The following is a 20,051-nucleotide window of genomic DNA, read 5'->3' on the forward strand; positions in this document are numbered from 1 at the left end:
TTTGATGGGTGGAGGGAGGTGGAAAGATCTGTTGTGAAAAGCAGTGTACAAGAACTTTGTATGTAAATCAGAATAATAGTTTTAAAAAGCATACCACAGCCCAAATGTCCATCAACAAATGACTGGATTGAGACATTGTGGTACATTCACATGATGCAATACAGTGCAGCACTCAGGAGCAGTGGTTTTGAAAAATATAACATGGGAGAGGTTAGAGAGCATTATGCTGAGTGAGCTAACTTAGGTCTATAAAGACAAATACTGTATAAGAACACTATTGTAAAAACAGAGAGATAACCAGTAAGGCTTTTTTGTTATTGTTGTTGTATACCATAAAGTCAGAATCGACCCATAGCTGATCCTCTTGTGGATTTTCAGAGATAGTAAATCTCATGGGAGATTATCCATCCTTCTCTCTTGGAGCAGATATCCAAACAGGTAAGGGGAGAAGGAAGAGAGGATGAGGGTAGTGGTGGTGGTGGTGGTGGCGATTATAATATTATAATGATGTGGGATGATATCAAAAGGAAAAACATACTTATAATTGAAATTCCAGAACAGGGAGGTGACAGGAAAATCACTGAGAAAATTGTAGAATGTCCTAATGTCACAACCTAATTTAGTGGGCAATGTTTTTGACTACAGGATTCTCAATTGGCAGCTTTTTTCTTTAAGAAGTTTGTTTGTTATTCTTGTTTTAGGTGTCATTGAGTCAAGTATGACTCATAGCAACCCTATAAGCACAAGATCCGAACCCAGTCCCATCCTGTGCCATCCTCTCTTCCTGACACAAAAGAGGCCATTGTTATGTTGTCAGTCTACCTGGTTGACAGTCTTCCTCTCCTTTGCTGACTCTCCACCCTTCCCAATATCATGTCCCTTTAAAAGGAACAACACCTCCTAGCATTATGTCCAAAGTATCTGAGGTGAAGCCTCATCATTTTGCCTCCTAAGACCACTCCAGTTGCACCCTCTCAAAGACATATCTGTTTTGTATCCCGTCCATGGAACGTTCGGTGCTCTTCTCCAACAACACCACTCAAAGACATCAATGCTTTTTCTGTCATCCTACTTCATTGTTCAGGTCTCAGATGCATAGTTAGTAAATAGAAAGACCAAGGCCTGAATCTGATGTACCTTAGTCCTCAAACTGACATTACTACTCCTCATTGATTTGGATAGCTACCTAACAGCAGATTTTCCCAGTGCAATGTGCCTCATTATTTCCTCACTACTGGTACCAAGGGTGCTAATTGTGAATCCAAGCAAGATAAAGCTGTTGACAATTTCAGTCTCCTCTCCATCCGTCATGACACTGCCTATTCATCCATGGTTAAGAATTTTTGTTTTCTTGATATTGAGAAGTAATCCATACTGAAGGCTGCATTCCTTGTTCTTCTGCAATAAGTGCCTCAAGTTCTCCTCACTTTCAGCAATGTATGTTGTGTCATCTCCATAACACAGTTATTGAGGAGTCTCCCTCCAATTCCAATGCCACACTCCTCCTCATAGTATCCAGCTTCTCAGATAATTAACTCAGCATATAGATTGAACAGATATGGAGATAGAATGCAACCCTGACACACTCCCTTCCCAATTCCACACCATACAGTGCTCCCCTGCTCTGTTCACACAACAGCCTCCTGGTCCAGGTATAGGTTCCTCATGAGCACAATCAAGTGCTCTTTTTTATGTAAGCGACACAGTCAAACACCTTTGCATAATCAATAAAGCACAAATAGACATTCTTCTGGTATTCCTTACTTTCAGCCAGAAGTCATTTGACATTAGCAATGATATCCCTGGTGCTATGGCCTCTTCTAAATCCTTCTTGAAGTTCTGACAATTACCTTTCTATGTACTATTCCAGTTGTTTTTGAACGATCTGCAGCAGTATTTTGCTTACATGTAATATCAGTGATATTGTTCTGTAATTTCCACACTCAGTTGGATCACCTTGCTAGTGAATGGGAAAAAATATGCACCTCTTTCAATCTGTTGGCCAGACAGCTATCCTCCAAATACCCTGGCATAGACTGGTGAGTGCATGTAAGGCTGCATCTGTTAATTGAAACAAGTCACTTGGTATCCCATCGGTTCCTGGGGCCTTGCTTTTTGCCAATGCCTTCAATGCAGCTGCTTCCACTTCCTCTTTCATTAACATTGGCTCCTGTTCATATGGTACTTTCTGAAGTTTTTCAGTGTCAAGCAATTCTTTCTGGTACAATGACTGTACCTCTATCATCTTCTTTTGATGCTTTCTGGGTCATTCAATATATTTCCCATAGCAATTTTCAACATAATGACACGAGGCTTAAATTTGTTTTTCAGTTCTTTCAGCTTGAGAAATGCAGAGTGAGTTCTTTCCTTTTTGTATTCTCCAATTCCAGTTCTCTGCACATTCCATTATAATACTTTCCTTTGCCTTCCAGTCTGATCTTTGAAATTGTCTGTTTGGTTCTTTCACTTTGACATGGTTTCCTTTACATTTGGCTTCTCAATGTTCCAGTGCAATCTCTAGAGTCTCCTCTGAGATACATTTCAATTTTTTTCTTTCTCCTCTGTTTTTGTAATGATCTTTTGCTTTCTTCATGGACGATAATTCTGAAAGTTGATATCCCTGAAATTCTGATGGAATTGATTGAAGATCATATCTTGGTTCCTGTGGATTTATTTAATTTTTTTTCAGCCTCAATTTGAACTTGCATAATTGATTAATTGCATAATTGAGTAATTGATGATTGGACCCACTGTCTGCCCTTGCCCTGGTTTTTACTGCTTATATTGAGTTTCTCCAATGATTTCTTCCACAAGTATAGTCAGTCTGATTCCTATGCAGCACATCAGGTGAAATCCACATGTAAGGTCAGTCATCTTTTGTGTCTTTTAGAAAAAGTATTTGTACTTAAAAAATCATTATAAAGAAAAATTCAATCATTTTCTTTTCAGCTTCATTTCTAGCACCAGGCCCGTATTTTCCAGCTACTGTTCCTTCTTCATTGTTTCTTACTTTTGCATCCCAGTCACCAATTATCACTAATGTATACTGATTGCATGTACAGTTAATTTCAGACTCCAAAGTATGGTAAAAATTCTCAATTTCTTCCTCTTTGGCACTAGATATAGGAATATACACTTGAATAATAGTTGTGTTACTAGGTCTTCCTTGTATGTAGATGGATATTATCCTATCACTCACAACATTGCATTTCAGGATAAAACTTGAAATTGACTTTTTAACTATGAATACAACACCATCCTTCTTTTTTTCATACCCTGAACAGTACGCCCGCCATATGGTTATCTGATTCATAGTGACCATAGCTGGTCCATCACGTCTCACTAATGCCAGCATGTCAATATTCATGTCTTCCATTTCATTTTTAACAATTTCCAGTGTTCCAACAGTTATTGTTTACATCACCTAATTATCTTCTTACCTGAATTTCTGTTGAGAACTCGGAGCTTAGTCTTATTGGTTTTCTTTGTAAGTAACATTTGATTTTTTACTCCTAGACTACTTTCAATATTCTTTGTCTTTGGTTTTTGGACAATTAGATTCTATTTCTTATTGCTTTTCTTTAAATATCTATCTTATTTGGGGTTTAATTAATTGTCCATAGTATTTTTCAGTCCAGGAAATGTACATGATCATTATTATTCTGAATTCCTTATCAGGAAGTTCCGACAGCCTTTCATACTCTGGAATATTTATTGATTCTGTCTTTTTATCACTCTTTTTGGTGACAACTTGGTGGTTGCTTGTGTGTGTGTGTTTAGTTTGAGGTTATCTGTTACTTTTGCAACATTGTGTTGGTATTATATTTGTAGTCTTTCAACTTCTATCTTCTGATGCCTGTGGTAGAAGATGAAAATTCCTGTATAAATTTCTGTTCATTTCATTTACAGCACAGTTGAATATTGTGTGAGCTAGTTATGGTTGCCTTCTAACACCCATCAGGTGGAAAATCATCTTGTCCTTATTGTATCCCAATCTTTTCATTTCTGTCACCAACTCTATACTTTCTAAATACCAGTCCTTATTTTCAACCTTTGCATTCCAGCCTCCAATTATTACTAATTCATCTTGATTGCATGCTCAATTAATTTCAAGCTTCAAGAGTTGGAAGTAGTCCTCAATTTCTTCATCTTTGCATTTCATGGTTGGTGTAAATATTTGAATCATAGTTGTATTAAGAGAATTTTTGCATATGCATATGGATAGTGTAATAATACTCAGAGTATTACACTTCAGAATACAATTTGAAAGGTGTTCTTTTTATGATGAATGAGTATAACAGATCATATAATTTTCTAATGAGCTTGTAAAACACTACACATCATGGGTAAGCCTAAAAGATATTATGCCTAGTGAAATATCTCACGCCCAAAAGGACAAATACTGTCTAACACTGCTATTATAAAATAAGATTGAGACTGATATCAGGGGTGGGATAAGACTGAGAAAAACTGGATAAATTTTGTATACTGCACTGAAACAGATGAGGGAGAGAATAATTGAAAAGGGATGTAAGATAGGGTATTTTGGTTATCACAAGAGTCCACAATTAAGGTTGCTTAGTGGAATGTACTTGGGGCGGTGTGAGGAGTGAGGGAGGATTGTGTACCAGGGACAGAGTGTATCTTTTACTTTTCAAAGAGAGGAGCAAATTGGGGTGGGGGAGAGGGCTGGGCGGGGAAAGAAGGGCAGCAATGAATGAAGGGAAATCCAAAATCTCTGTAAATGTTCATTAAAATTATTAAAATAAAATTATTAAAATAAGATTGAAATGGGGAGTTGGACAGAAAATAAGAAAAGAGTGGAAAGGTAATGAATACTGCATTGGAAAAGATGAGGAGAAGAACTGTCTGAAAGGAATGTATGACTAGAAATTATATGTATGACAATAATCTGGAACAAGAGGTACATTACAAAGTGAACTGAGAGAGGAATAAGGAAAAGGGAGGGAGGGAAATGTTCAACAATAAATAAATGAATGAAAACCCAACATTTTTGCAAAATTTTATTAATACCAAAACTTTTAAAAAGTGGCCAATTCCAATCTGTCCAAGCTCACTAATGCCTAATTTTTATGTGCTACATTTTAGAGAGAGAGAGATCAGCTGGCCCAGTGAAGAGAAAACAATGTGACCAAGACAAAGGTGGGTGACTTTTAGTTCGCGGCCCTCAGGCCAGTCTTTCATTGTTTTTGTTCAGACATTCCTCTAGGTCGTATAGCCCTGGTGTACAAGTTGCCGTCCCGTGGTCACTTGTGGTTGCTGTGAGGCTGAACACTGTGACACGGATGTGTCAAATGCGTTAATGGTTGGCTACCCAATGTGGACAGAGAGTGGGGTGGAGCTCCCCGATTAAACAAGCGTGGAAGGAGGAGTGGCATCCACTTCCGTAATAGCTTGCCTCCGGAAACCCTATGAACCTGGAGAGAGGATGAAAGACACCCAAGAGTCAAGGACTCTCCTTCATAGGGTCTCTATGAGTCGCCTGCGACTCGACGGCACTTAACAACAACAACAACAACAACAACAACAACAACAACAACATTTTATCTATTATAACTTCAAATTTTCCTAGATTTATACTTCATATATTCCATGCTCTGATAATTAAAGGATATTTGAAGCTATTGCTCCTCATTTTTTTAGTGTCTTTCAATCTACAGATTTTACTTACAGTACTATACCTAACTAAGGTGTACTTGATACAGGCCATGGTCTTGCAATTAGTTTTTATGCATCAGAGAGCTGGACAATGACTAGGTATGATAGAAGGAGAGTTGATACCTTTGAGTTGTGGTGCTGGAGAAGAGTATTGAATATACCATGAATTTCTAGAAGAACAAACAACTTCATCCTGGAGAGGATGAAGCCAGGCTGGATTCTGAACTTTGTCTGACATACTTTGGATATGTTTCAAGGAGGGACCAGTCCTTGGAAAAGGATGTCATGCTTGGGAGGGTGGATTGATTCAATGACTGGGGTGATGGGGGGTAGGTGTGTCAGAGACAGTGAGATTGGCACAGGATGGAGCAGGGTTTAGGACTGTTATACATAGGGTCGCTATGAGTTGCAGACAATTCGATGGTGCATAATAGCAACAACAACAACAACAGCAACAACTCTATTTTCAGCCAAGATCCATCTAATATTAGCTCTACTCTCCCTAGTATTACAGCCTCTTCTAAACCCAGTCTGAACATCTGGCAATTCTCTGTTAATGTGCTGTTCCAGTACTTTTTGGATAATTTTCAGCAGACTCTTGAATGTGCTATTAATGATATTGTTTGATAATTTCCACACTCAATTTGGTCACCTTTCTTTGCAATGGGAACAAATATGGATCTCTTTCACAATCTAATTTCAAAACCATCTCAGGAACAGATTTTAGGCCTTAAACACTAATGAGTGAGGAACAGATGAGTTATGGGAGGATATCAAGAATACCATCCATGGAGAATGCAAAAGGTTATCATAAAGACAGAGGAGGAAGAAAAGACCAAGATGGATATCAGTTGAGACCGAATATTGTACTAGAATGCTGAGAAGCCAAAAGAAAGGGAAGAAATCAAGAAATTAGTAGCTGCAGGAGATTTCAAAGGGGAGTACAGTAAGACAAAATATTATAATGAAATGTGCAAAGAGCTAAAGTCTGAAAATAAAAAAAGGCTGAACTAGCTTGGCATTTCTTAAACTGAAGGAGCAAATTCAAGTCTCAAGTTGCAAAACTTAGGGATGCTTCAATTAATGGACTAAGTTAATGAAACATAGTTAACTGACTATATAATTCACTATGTTAGAAGGGAGGTGGGAGGCAGCCTTACAAAGGAATCTCACTGCCTCTTGAGCTTGTGAATTAAGTATATAGAGTGAATTTTAGCTAGTCTCTAACTCTCAACTATGTAAAGGTCCTTTTGTACAGTAACAAGACCACTCAAAAGGGGGTCAAAATTGAGGGTCCCTTTCTGACAAAGAGGAAGAAAAATATAGAAAAAATTCAAACTCATAAAAAAGAACAGATTTTTGGTTTGATATAGACTGGGAACATACTGAGATCTTACAGCTCTTTATTATTTTGGAAGCCTAGGGTTGATAGCACAAGACTAAACTTCCCATTAAACAATATACAGATCTATAGGTTAATGGAAAGAAATACTTCTTAGAGGAATTAATAAGGCACAATCAAAAGAGTAATGTTAGCATAGAATCAGAAAGCAGAAAAGGATGAGAGGGAAAGTAAATGGAAACAGAGAAAGGAAACACAGGGAGGAAGCAGAAAGAGGATTGCTGCAACGTAGGTATTATAGTCAGTGTCACAAAAATAATACAGATTAATTGTTTAATGGAAAACCAATGTGTTCTCTAAACTTTTACTTAAATCACAATAGAAAGCTAAACTTACAGAAATACACACAATTATACATATGTTTTTAATATATATGTTTACACACACACACACACACACACACACACACACATACATACACACATAAAAACAAAGAAAAAAAATCAGATGCAGTAGGCAAAAAGAAAACAACTCTTTTTTACCCTACTATTGCTCCTTTTGTCGCATTCTGTTCTAGATTAAGACTCAGCCTGCTTTCACCCATTGTTCAAAACTCTTCTCCAGCACCACAACTCAAAGGAATCAATTCTCCTATCATCTATAGTCATTGTAAAGCTCTCTGATGCATTGCAAATAATTTCAAAGACCAGCTTGATCAGGCACTGCTTAGTTTCTAGCCCAGCATCCTTACTTTTCAGCTCTCTGGAGAGGTCCCTGACAGCAGATTTTCCCAGTGGAAATTTGTCTTTTGATTTCATGTGTACTGATACCAAAAGAGTTGATTGTGGAACCAAGCAAACTGAAATTGTTAACAATTTCAATATCTTTTCCATCTATCATAATGATGCCAATTGGCCCACTCGTGAGAATCTTTGTTTTCTTGATGGTGAACTTCAGTCCATATTGAAGACAACAGTCCTTGACCTTCTTTTTTGATAGGAATGCACAAATCAGAAATTGACTATCTAAACAGGAGGAGGCTAAAATATAAGGTATGAAATTGTTTCCATGAATGTAGTCCTTATTACGATTGAAAGAGGAAAGTTAATGCTTTTAAATACAAAATTTAAAGAAAAGACAGAGGATGGTCTGTGATGTCAAAGGTTTACTGTTAAAAATATCTTTCCTAGCCATTGACTATTTATTTTGTGCTGAAGTATTTATTATATTAAGGAAATAGGATTAGGGTGGGACAAAATACCTGTCCTACAATAGGCTTATATAATTTCATGTGAGTTCAGTGATAGGTCTGTCTTCGGAATATTTATTATCCTGGGACACTGGGACACAGCGTCCAGCTCACCAGACTTTGTGAACTGGCCTGCATCACTTACAATCACCTGAGTCATTCTTCTGATGAGTCTGAGTCTCTGTGAGACCTTCCAATGAACCACCAAACTTAGAGGACATAGAGGAGTAAGGGAACTGACTGAAGGAAGAAGAGTTGGTGTTGGAAGTCATGGACTTAGCAGATCAAACACTTGGGACACTGTTGATATCCCACTTCTTGTAAAGGGTGTGCTACTAATCTTAGCTGAATTAATTATTAACACAATGTGTGTTTCTGTTTGGGGAAAAGTTTTGTGTGGTTGACTAAATTTACCATATTTTTAACTACACGGAAATTAAATTTAGTTTAAGCAAAGCAAATGCTCTCCTTTAAGGAAAAAAAGTACTAATGTATGAGATTCAAATTTGTCAAAAGCAGAAATTGAAAATTTGGTTTTTTTTTCCAAAGAAGAATTTAAAACACAAGTACACAAAACATTTGCACATGAAGCAACTTAAATAAAATTTGTCACTTATAACATAAAAAGTATAATTTTAAAATCAAGTAGTCCCATCTCAATTCAGATCCTTTTATTCTTCAAAGATATGATAAGGAGTTGTGCAAACAACCCAAAGATATGCCATTTAACTCTACCAGCTGCTGTATGGAGAAAGATGGGTAATCTCCTCCTGGACAGTTTACAGCCTCTGTAAACCTACTGGAGAATCAGTTAAGACTCAGTCCCAACATGAGAACAACAACAACATCTACACATGGAAAGGAAAAAGAAAATGAATAAGTAAAGCACTAATTAAAACAAAATAGAAGGCTTTCAATATCATTATCAATGAAGAAGAACTAAAAGCATTCTTGTAAACAGGGACCAGACAAAAATGCGCACTGTCACAACTCCTATTCAGTATTGTAATATAGAAGCACTTGATAGGACAATATGGTAAGAGAAGGGGGAAAAAGGCATCCATATCAGCAAGGAAGTGGTTAAATTGTCACTATTTATAGGTGATATGATAGTATACACAAATATCTCCAAGGATTCAACAGAAAAAACCTTTTAGATCTTATCGATCAATTTAGAAGAGTGGTGGGATACAAGATCAATAAAGTCAGTGACATTCCACTACTGTAACAACAACAACAACAAAATACAGAGAAGGAAAATAAGAGAGCAATACCATTTCCAATAGCCAATTGCAACTGAGATACTTAGGAATAAACCTAAGTAAAGACACAAAAACCATTACAAAAAAAAGCAAGTGTTCTTGGATTCCCATTCTTCTCAATGTCAGTCACAATTTGTTATGATCCACACAGTCAAATGCATTTGCATAGTCAATAAATACAAAATTCTTCTGGTATTCTCTACTTTCAGCCGGGATCCATCTGACATCAGCAGTGATGTCCCTTATGCTATTACTTCTAAATCCTGCTTGAAATTTGGGAAGTTCCATATCTATAGCCATTCTTTAAGAATCTTCAGCCTTATTTTGCTTGCATGTGATATTAATGATATTATTTAATAGTTTCCACATTCAGTTGGATCACTTTTCTTGGGAAAGGGAATATAGACTTCTTCCAATCTGTTGGCCAGTTGTCTTCCAAATTTCATTCCATAGACTGGTGAGTATATCCAAGGTTGCATCTGTTAGTTGAAATAAGTCAATTGGTGTGCCAAAGATTCCTGGGTCCTTAGTTTTTTGCTAATGCCTTCAATGCAGCTTCTACTTCCTCCTTCATTACCATTGCCTCCTAGTTTTATGGTCCTTCCTGAGAATTTTCTCTGTTAATCAGTTCTTTTTTTGTACAGTGATTTTGTGTATTCCATCTGTCTTCCTTTGATTTTTTCTGGACCATTCAATATATTGCCCATAGCATCTTTCAGTATTGCGACCTGAGGTTTAAACTTTTTTCCATTTATCAGTTTGAGAAATGCAGAGAGAGTTCATTTCCTTTTTATTCTCCAATTCCAGCTCTCCGCACATTCCATTCTAATACTTTGCTTTGTCCTCTCGTGCTACCCTTTGAAATCTATTTACCTTTTTTTGTTTAGCATGTTTCCCCTTTGTTTTGGCGGCTTAATGCTTTAGTGTGATTTCCACAGTCACTTCTGACATCCATTTTGGTTTTGTCTTTCTCCTCTGACTTTGTAATGGCCTTTTGCTTTCTTCATTAATGATATCCTTGATATCATCCCACTGCTCGTCTGGTCTTCAATCATTGGTGTCCAATGCCTCAAACCCAAGATGTCTCAAAACAAGATTATTCCTAAGATGATCTTGAAATTCAGATGAAATTGATTCAAGATCATATCTTGATTCTTGGAGAGATATTTTCATTTTCTTTGGCCTCACCTTCAACTTGCATGTGAGTACTTGATGATATGACCCACAGTCCAGCCCTGACCTAGTTTTGACTGCTCATGTTGAACTCTCCAACAATTTCTTCCACAGATGGAGTAAATTTTATTCCTATGCAGCCCATCAGATGAGATCCATGTGGAAAGTCATCACTTGTGTCTTTTACAAAAGATATTTGCAATGAATAAGTCATTGAAAATATAAAAGTCAGTCATTCTATTTCCTCCCTCATTTCTATCATCAAGCTCATATTTTCCAACTACTGTTCATTTTCCACTGTCCAACTTTTGCATTCTAGTCACCAATTATCACTAACATATCTTGATTGCATATACAGTCAGTTCCAGATTTGCAAGATTTGTTAAAAATTCTCAATTTCTTCCTTTTTGGTTCTAAATGTAGGAGCACATATTTGAATAATAGTTGCGTTAACAAGTATTCCTTGAATATTATCAGTCACAACATTGTATTTAAGGATAGAACTTGAAATTGATTTTTTTTTTACTACAAATGCAGCATCATTCTTCCATTTTTCATTCCCCGCATAGTATACCCTATTGTCTGATTCAAAGTGGCCAAAGGGTCCATCTCATCTAACTAATGCTGAGTATGTTGGTATTCATTTGTTCCATTTAATTTTTTTAAATATCAAGTTTACAAACATTCAAGCTATGTACATTCCATGTTCCAATTATTAAATGATATCTGTCACTGTTTTTCCTCTTTCTAACTACTTTTCAATCTGGGCTTTACCAGTACTACTACAACTATCTGCATCCCTCTACTGTTCATAGGGTTTTCAAAAGCCTCTTATTTAAAAAGTGAATGGCCAATCCTGCTTCCTAGGCTGTCTTAATCTGGGAGCTCCACCAAAACCTTCCTACCATGTGTAACCCTTATGGCATTTGACACACTAGTGACAAAGCTTTCCATATCATAGTAACCTACAAGTTATCTCTGCAACAAGTGTTTTAAGTCCTCCTTACTTTCATTAAGTTATTGATAAATCTCCTTCCATTCCAACCTTGGCTCACTCCCTTCCCAATTCCAAACCATGCAGTCCTCCCCTGTTCTATTCACACAACAACCTCCTGATCCAGGTGCAGGTTTTGCATGAACACAATCAAGTGCTCCGAATTTCCATTCTTAATGGCAGCCACAACTTGTTATGATCCACACAATTAAATGCCTTTTCATAGTCAATAAAGCACAAATAGATGTTCTTCTGGTATTCCTTACTTTCAGCCAGGATCTAGATAATATCATCAATGGTATCTCTGGCGCCACAGTCTCTTCTAAATCATGCTTTAACTTCTGGAAGTTCTCTATCTATGCATTGGCCTAGCCATTTTTTATGATCTTCAGTACTATCAAGGGATCAGCCTTTGGTATGGATTGCTTCTCAATGTCAAGAAAACAAAGATTTTTACTACTGGACCGATAGGCAGCATCATGATGGATGGAGAGGAGATTTAAACTGTTAACAGCTTCGTCTTGCTTGGATTCACAATTAACACCCTTGGGACCCGCAGTCAGGAAATACAGAGACACACTGCACTGGAAAAATCTTCATTTAGGGACCTCTCCAAATTATTGAGGAGTAGTGATATCAGTTTAAGGACTAAGATATGTTTGATTCAGGTCTTACAATTTCCAGTTACTTACAATGCATCTAAGAGCAGCACAATGAGTAAAAAAGACAGGAAAAGAGTTGATGCCTTTGACATGTGATGTTGGAGAATAACACTGAATATATTCCATCGAAGGCCAAGAGAACAGATATGTCTCGGAGAGGGTGCAGCCAGAGAGCTCTTCAGAGGCAAGAATGATGAGGTTTTGCTTCACATACTTTGGGTATGTTGCTATTCCTTGGAGGGAAACATGATACTGGGAAAGGTGGAGGTTAGACAAAAGAAAAGAAGAGCCTCAACCAGGAGGATTGACACAGTATTTGCCACAATGGACTCTAATGTGTCAGAAAGAGTGAGGATGGCTCAGGATAGAACAGAGTTCAGATCTTTGGTTCATAGGGTTGCTACGAGTCATACTCGACTTGATGGCTCCTTAGAACAACAGCAACAACAAGTTATCTCAGTACAGAAAACTGGCAAACAATTGCTGTACCAATGAGAACATTGTAGAACAGGAAGATGAGAAAGACTTTTATATACTCTGAAAGTGGGAAAAGAATGCCATGTTTTATTCTGGAAAGAATGTGGTTTTGAGTTAACCTATTAAAAGGACAAGATTATCATGTTGATTAATGAAAGAAAGGAGTAGGGACCAACTAGGATTGGCTCATGTGGGAGGAATTAGGATAATTAAGCATAAGCACAATTGTTCTTTCAAGACTGTGGTACCAGGATCTTGTAGGGAGCATGTACAGATTAGGATGGCTAAGTATATGTCTGATTCAGGAGAAACTGTGTGTCCCTGGTCTTGCCATTTGGGTCACATAGTTGTCACAAAACATGCTCTTTCAAGGTGATTGCTCTTTAGTTCACACAGGAATCACTCCACAGCATCTGAAATCTTGTAGAAGAGTCTAAGATTGATAAGGAACTCCTTGGTTACCTGTGTAAGGTTGTGTTTCAGGGCCCTGTAATGAAACAACCTTGCTTGCCAAAACTGAGGAGGATCTGATACATTTGCTGTAGAAGTTCAAGGATGGCAGCCTTCAATATGGATTGAAGCTTAATATCAAGAATAAAAAGATTCTCACCATGGGCTAACTGGCAGCATCATGATAGACGGTGTAGAGATTGAAATTGTTAACAGCTTCAGTTTGCTTGGCTCCACAATCAATACTCTTGGTACCATCAGCCATAAAATAAAAATATTAATTTCATTGTGTAAATCTGCTGTTAAGGAAATCTCCAGAGTATTGAAGAGCAAATATACCAGTCTTGAGACTAAGGTGTGCCTGATTCAGGCCATGATCTTTGCAATTACTTCCTATACATCAGAAAGGTAGACATTGACTAGGGATGACAGAAAAATAATTGACACCTTTGAATTTTGGTAGAAGGGTATTGAATATACCACAGATTCCTAGGAGAATAAATAGGTTAGTCTTAGAGAATGTAAAACCAGGATGCTCATAGGAGGCAAGGATTCTGAAGCTCCATCTGGCATACTTTGGACATTCTGTAAGAAGAGACCAGTTGTTGGAGAGGGACATTGTGATTGAGAGGGTAGAGGGAAAGAGCAAGAGAGGAAGATCCTGGATGAGATGGATTGACTTAGTGACTGAGTAATGGACATGGTGTGTCAGAGATGATGAGGTTGGCACTGGATAGAGTAGGGTTCAGAGATGTTGTACATAAAGTCACTTTGAATCACAAGTGACTTGACAGCACATAACAACAACAATGGTTAGATTGAGTGCTGCTTTCTCAATCTGAACTGTCCCAAGGGAAAATACTTTTAGGTTCTATTATTATTGTGGAGGAAGGATGGACAAGCTCATCTCACGCGATTGTCTTTATAATAATTGAATTAATAATGAATAATAATAATAATAATAGATTGTGGCATCATGATTGGAAGAAGACTCATCAACAATCTGTACTATGCAATTTACATGACTTTACTTACTGAAAGTGAGAACTTGAAGTACTTCCTGCAAAGTTTCAATTAAGAACTGCCGTATTCAATGTGGATTACCTCTCAATAAAAGCAAACAAAAAAAAGCAAATGTTCTCAACACTCGGTCAATGGGAAATATCATGCTAAAGAAGAGAAGATTGAAAGGGTCAATAATTTCTTCTTGCTTTGATCCACATTCATACCTGTTATACCAGCAGTAAGGAGATCTAGAGATATGTAGCTCCAGATTCATTGTCAAACTTTCAAATGCGTAAGTGATTGAAAAGGTCATGGTTTGGATCAGATACATTTCCGTTTTTAAAAGACACCATTGCTCTACAGCTTTTGGAAAGTTTCCTCATAACAGACTTTCCCAAGGCAAATACATCTTCTGATTTCCTGCCTGCACGTTCTAAGGATGTTGACTGTGGTTCCAAGCAAGATGAAATCATGGACAATTTTTGTCTCTTTTCCACCTAACATGATGCTGCCTATTTGCCTAGTGGTGAGGATTTTTGTTTTCTTGACGTTGAGGTTAACCCATATTTAAGGCTAATGAGGATGGCACAAAATAAAGCAGGGTTCAGACCTGTTTTTATATGATTGCTATGAGTAGTAGTTGACTCAATAACACATAACAAGAGAATATAGTAAACTTAATTGAAATTTCCAACTTGATTTTTGCTTTGGGATTGCTTTGTTAAATTGCTAAATGTACCCTTAATATCGGAAACATATTTGAAAATTTAGTTTTGAGTTAGCCAAAGTTTTATTTCTATAATAAAAGAATAAATGAAATACTCTGAAAAATCTATCAGAGTCTTTGATCCTTTGCTGGGAGAGTTTCAAGTCTTCCTCACTTGAAGCTAGCAAATTTGTCAAGTCATCTGCATAATGCAGACTATAGATGAGTCTTTCTCCAATCCTGATGGCACATTTTTATTCATATAATCCAGTTTCTTGAATGATTTTTTTGTGAGTGTGTGTGTGTCTCTCGCTATAATGGTCTGTTTTGCGTGTGCACCATCTTTGCCTAGGTGCCTAAATAACATGCCCCTGGGAACTCTATGAACTTTGAGAAACAAGAATTGTTATAAAAAGGCTTCAGGGGAAAAAAAGGTTTCAGGTCTTTTGTTTATAGGGTCACTATGAGTTGTGCTCGACTTGATGACAATCAGCAACAACAACAACAGCCAGGTCAGAGCCAACCAGAGAAAGAACAAGATCCAGAGGCCTGCTTGAACCCTTTTTCCACAAGAAGTCCCAGTGAGAGCCAACCAGCAAGCGTGCATGGACTGCATGAAATCCATTTGCTGTTTCTTTTTATTTTTGTTATTAAGAGCACAACATTTATCTGTCATTGTTTAATCAAGAGTTCATGAAGTGTTGAACTTCATGAGGGAAACATACTTCTCTATGTTCAAGAGACATCTTTAACTATGTCACTATTTTTTTTATCCCTTTGATAAGAATTGTACCATTTGCAAATAGCTGTTGCACTTCCATTTTGCTTTTAATACCATCTAGTATTTTCTTATATTTTAGGTGAAAATAACATAGTAATTTAACAATTTTTATGTAAATTATTCCATGACATTAGTTACAATTTTCACATATCAGCATTCTTATTATTCTGATTTGTTCAGTTTTTATTACTTTAATTTTCTTTCTTATCCTTGTTTTTTAATCTTGCTTTTGTGAAAATGTTGATCATTTGGTTTTATATAATTCACTGTTTAAGGCTCACATTAGTCATATGAGATATTACGTATTTTATAAAACAATCTATTATTTGGCTAAACGGTGACCTCAGCCCAAAGTTCAAAGTGTATTTTAAGAAATCAACCTCGTAAGTTTCTTACTCTCTATAAGCCCGGTAAATTTGATTCACTGTTTTTAGGAATTTGAGTTCTATTACATGTTTTTCTTCCATTCTCTATAGGACTCTCTAGTGTGCCCCTAGTCAGAACTTTTGGTAGTGGTAGCAAAGCACATTCTGCTATTCCTGGTCTTGAGTTAGACAAGACTATGGTTCGTTTGAGCTGTCAGTCTTATATACAAATTTTCGAGTCTTTAGTTTCCTTCATTCTCATGCCCGAGATAAATAAAATTGGTAGCTATCTCTTATATTCATGCTTCTTCACTTTTGGAGATACATGTGAAAAGATGCCTAAACTATGTCCTGTTGGAATTAGAAAAGGTCATCTGACTTAATTTATGTCACAAAGGGAAAAGTGCTGATTGTAATACTAAGAGTAAGCTTTTAATGATTAGTATTTGTCTATCCAATCCAGTCTTTTTTTCACAAGGACACAAGAGGAAATAACGTTTTGCTAAGGATGAAGCAGCTTCATCACTATATCTACAAGTAAAAGATTGCAGCCCCAGAGACACATGAAACCACACTGGATTTAGCATATGCCATCACTGCAGTTATCTTTCAGTACCTTATTACATATCCTTATTGCTGATACTAGCAATCAAGAAATCAAAAGAAGTGCTGCACTGAGAAAATCTACTGTCATGGACCACTCTAAAGTGCTGAAGATCAAGATATCAGTTTATAGAATGAGATCCGAGCTATGATCTTGATCTTTTAATTTATTTTCCATGTATCTGTAAGTTGGGCAATGGATAAGGACAGCAGAAGAAAAATTAACATTTTGAGTTGTGATGATGGATTAGAGTATTGAATATTTCATGGAATGCCAAAAATCAAATACATCTTGGACAAAGTGCAACATGAGTGCTCCTTTGAGGCAAGGATGCTAATACTTTGTCCCACATATTTTGGTCATGTTGTTAGAAGGTGCTATTCCTTGGAAAGAGACATCAGGCTTGGAAAGGTGGAGATCAATATAAGAAAGGAAGACTGTCAACAGGATGAATTAACACAGTATCTACAACAATGTCTCACATATATCAGAACTAATGAGGATGGCACAAAATAAAGCAGGGTTTTTATATGATTTATATGTCTTTATATGATTGCTATGAGTAGTAGTTGACTCAGTAACACATAACAACAGAACATAGTAAACTTAAATGAAATTTCCAACTTGATTTTTGCTTTGGGATTGTTTTGTTAAATTGCTAAATGCACACTTAATACCTGAAACATATTTGAAAATTTAGTTTTGAGTTAGCCAAAGTTTAATTCTATTATAAAAGAATAAATGAAATATTCTGAAAATCCAGCAGGTACTAAACTTTTCCAATATTTATTTTATTTAAACATAAGGTAAACTTTATTGCACAGTTACAAAAATAGATTTTATTAAGTTGATGTATATTTATAATGACCTAGAGATTAAAATAGAGAGATCTGATGGCCTAGCATTAGGAACTATGATGGCAACCAGAAGGCATGTAGTTCAGACTCACAAGTTGCTCTGTGGGAGAAAAAGAAGCAGTCTCCTTCAATGTGATTTACTGCCTCTGAAAACCCTACAGAGAGTCAGCTATGCATCGGTACCAACTTGATGTTACTTAACAACAGCACAGATTAAATTACATTTGAAGTACAGAGATCTTTGTCTCAAACAAGAAAGTGCTCATGATTCTTTCAGATTCACAGATTTTAGAATTAACTAGCTCACTGTGATCATCACTTTATCTTCTGGAAAATTCCAAATTAAAGAAGATACACCATGCATGTGCATACCACATATACACAACAGAATATTGCTTCCTTGTACCTAAGTTCTCACTCCTATAGTCAAATGAAAGGAAAAGGCTTGTATATATGAGAAGATTGTTGAGGAATTTCAGTTCAGCTTCCTTCTCTCAATGCTTGTAGGAAAAATATCCATCTATAAATTTTTTTATTTTAAAGCTCAAACAATAAAATATGATAATTTAATTATTCACATCAGTAGTTTTTTGTTTAACAGATAATTCAAATTTTTCAAAATTAGTTACGTGACTAATGTTTCACCTTCACTAAACATAATCATAAGTACTTATGTCAAAAATGGTATTAATTTTTAAATATTTTAACAAGAAGACACTTAAAATCATGGTGAAAAAGAGTATCATAGATTATCTCCTTTGAACTCAATTTACCTTTTTTTTTTTCCAATCTACCTTTTTTAAAACAATGTGTTATGGGCAATCTCTACTTGCCTATGAAAGCAGTATAGGTAGAAACAACAATTATTAAATTTCTTTCTGTTCCAGAAGATTGAATATCTTCCACTTTCTTCATTTCCTGAAGTATTTCTTCAGCACTCTTTGTAAAGCTTCTGTGACCTCTTTGTTCCTTAAGGTGTAGATGAGAGGGTTCAACAAAGGTGTGACCACAGTATAGAATAAAGTGAGATATTTTCCATGGGCGGAAGCAAAGCTGTTTTTAGGGTCTGTGTAAACCATTGCCACTGTCCCATAAAACATGAACACTACCACAAGATGGGAAGAGCAAGTGGCGATGGCTTTCTGTCTCCCCTCTTCTGACTTGATTTTCCCCACTGCTTTAGCTATGTAGCCATAAGAAGTTAAGATCAAAACAACAGGCAGTATAGTGAAGAGAACAGCTGAAACGGTCATCTGTAACTCATTGGAGGAGGTGTCTCCGCAAGCCAGCCGTATGAGGGCAGGTACCTCACAGAGAAAGTCATCCACTTGGTGGTGGGAACAGAAGGGCAGCTGAAGTGTGATGGGAGATTGGATCAGAGCTTCTGTTAGGCCAGAAAGCCATGCGACAAAAGCAAGTTTCCAACAGAGAGGAGGGTTCATGATGATGGTATAGCGCAGTGGCTGGCAGACAGCAACATAGCGGTCAAAGGCCATCACCACCAGCAAAATGCATTCTGTGGCACCAAGGCAGAAAAACACAAAGAGCTGGATGACACAACCTGTGTAAGAGATTGTTTTTTCATGACTCCGCAAGTTTGATAACATTTGGGGCAGTGTGGTAGTGGTAAAACAGAGCTCTAACAAGGAAAGATTGCTAAGAAAGAAATACATGGGTGTGTGGAGACGAGGCTCTAAACAAGAAAGCAGGATGATTGTCAAGTTACCAAAGATGATCATGATGTAGAAGACTGACACAATCCAGAAGAGAACTTCTTCCAGCTGAGGAAAATGAGAAAAGCCTAGAAGGATGAAGCCCACTGGGAAACTCCTGTTGGTCATTCCTGTTGCGTTAATCTATGGGATTAAAATATAATTGAGAGTAGAATTTTGTAAACTGAGTGTGGAGGTTTTACTTGTTGTTTATTCAGAGAAGTCAAACCTTATCAATTGACAAGGAAGTTTTTATCAGTTGATGAAAGACTTGTGGCTGTTTTCCTTTACATTAAACAAATAAGATAAATAAAATCTTTGATAAGTCTTATTGTTTACAACAGAAGGAGAGTTAGAAGATACTATTTCTTAAAAATCATCATTAAAATCTATAATCACACCCTCAGTGGACACTCCCTCAATGTACAGCATTTATATATTCCTCCAAGATTATCCTTTAAGCCCTGCATGTAGTAACTACTCTAAAATAATTGTGATGAAATTGCAAATATACAACTTTTCTTTCCATGCATAATATAACAAATCAATAAGGTGTTATTTTGTGATGTTAATAATGACGGGTTAAGTAGAGATTATCCCTCAAAATACATCTCTCCATTCTCATTAGCCAGCAACACAGAGTTTATAGCAATCATGAAGCACATAGGCATGGAAAACATTCCAGATTTTAAATGGGAAAGATATCTTTTAAACTTTGAGTAAACTACTTAAA

The 20,051-nt window shown here is 36.6% G+C and overlaps 1 protein-coding gene across 1 annotated transcript; it reads right to left on the minus strand.

Moving 5' to 3' along the window:
* Positions 1-18,517: 18,517 nt before the first annotated feature.
* Positions 18,518-19,447, minus strand: LOC102854318 (olfactory receptor 2H1-like). The gene has a single exon (XM_006893973.1). The coding sequence runs from the start codon at positions 19,445-19,447 to the stop codon at positions 18,518-18,520; it is 930 nt and encodes a 309-aa protein (XP_006894035.1).
* Between the last annotated feature and the right edge of the window lie 604 nt (positions 19,448-20,051).

Source organism: Elephantulus edwardii, unplaced genomic scaffold (assembly GCF_000299155.1).
Source record: "Elephantulus edwardii isolate Elephantulus edwardi_28Jun2011 unplaced genomic scaffold, EleEdw1.0 scaffold00133, whole genome shotgun sequence".
Classification (NCBI taxonomy): Eukaryota; Metazoa; Chordata; class Mammalia; order Macroscelidea; family Macroscelididae; genus Elephantulus; species Elephantulus edwardii.

Bases quoted from the DNA above. Each gene is read 5' to 3' on its own strand.
- LOC102854318 (XM_006893973.1), bottom strand. From the start codon at position 19,447: ATGACCAACAGGAGTTTCCCAGTGGGCTTCATCCTTCTAGGCTTTTCT.